Source organism: Penaeus monodon, chromosome 19 (genome assembly GCF_015228065.2).
Source record: "Penaeus monodon isolate SGIC_2016 chromosome 19, NSTDA_Pmon_1, whole genome shotgun sequence".
NCBI lineage: Eukaryota > Metazoa > Arthropoda > Malacostraca > Decapoda > Penaeidae > Penaeus > Penaeus monodon.
The window spans coordinates 18,741,495-18,741,743 of record NC_051404.1 but is presented as its reverse complement, the minus strand read 5'-3'; the positions used below and the strand labels follow the sequence as shown (position 1 = coordinate 18,741,743).

The following is a 249-nucleotide window of genomic DNA, read 5'->3' as shown; positions in this document are numbered from 1 at the left end:
TACATGGTCACTACAGTTTTCTTCTTACTTATCACAACGATCCCTACCCCAGAGACGCGGAGGGCAGCAGTACCTCTAAAGGTCTTCTGAAGGACCCTGTGGAGTACTTTGAGTCCCTTAAAAAGACAAACGGATATTGCAGAAAGCTGGTAACTTTTGGTGGAACATCGTGTAAGAGGTTGGAGGATGGAGATAAACTGGTTAGTATTTCTGTTTATATATGTGTATAGATGTATATATGTGTGTGTG

At 41.8% G+C, this 249-nt stretch overlaps 1 protein-coding gene across 1 annotated transcript in view; it reads left to right on the top strand.

Annotated features, from left to right (window-relative positions):
• The window catches only part of LOC119585348 (methyltransferase-like protein 24), a 7,098-nt gene that overhangs the window by 1,143 nt on the left and 5,706 nt on the right, over window positions 1–249 (top strand). Inside the window, exon 2 of the mRNA XM_037934019.1 lies at window positions 53–200. Within this exon, the coding sequence (XP_037789947.1) occupies window positions 53–200 (148 nt within the window). The remainder of the gene's footprint in view (window positions 1–52; window positions 201–249) is intronic.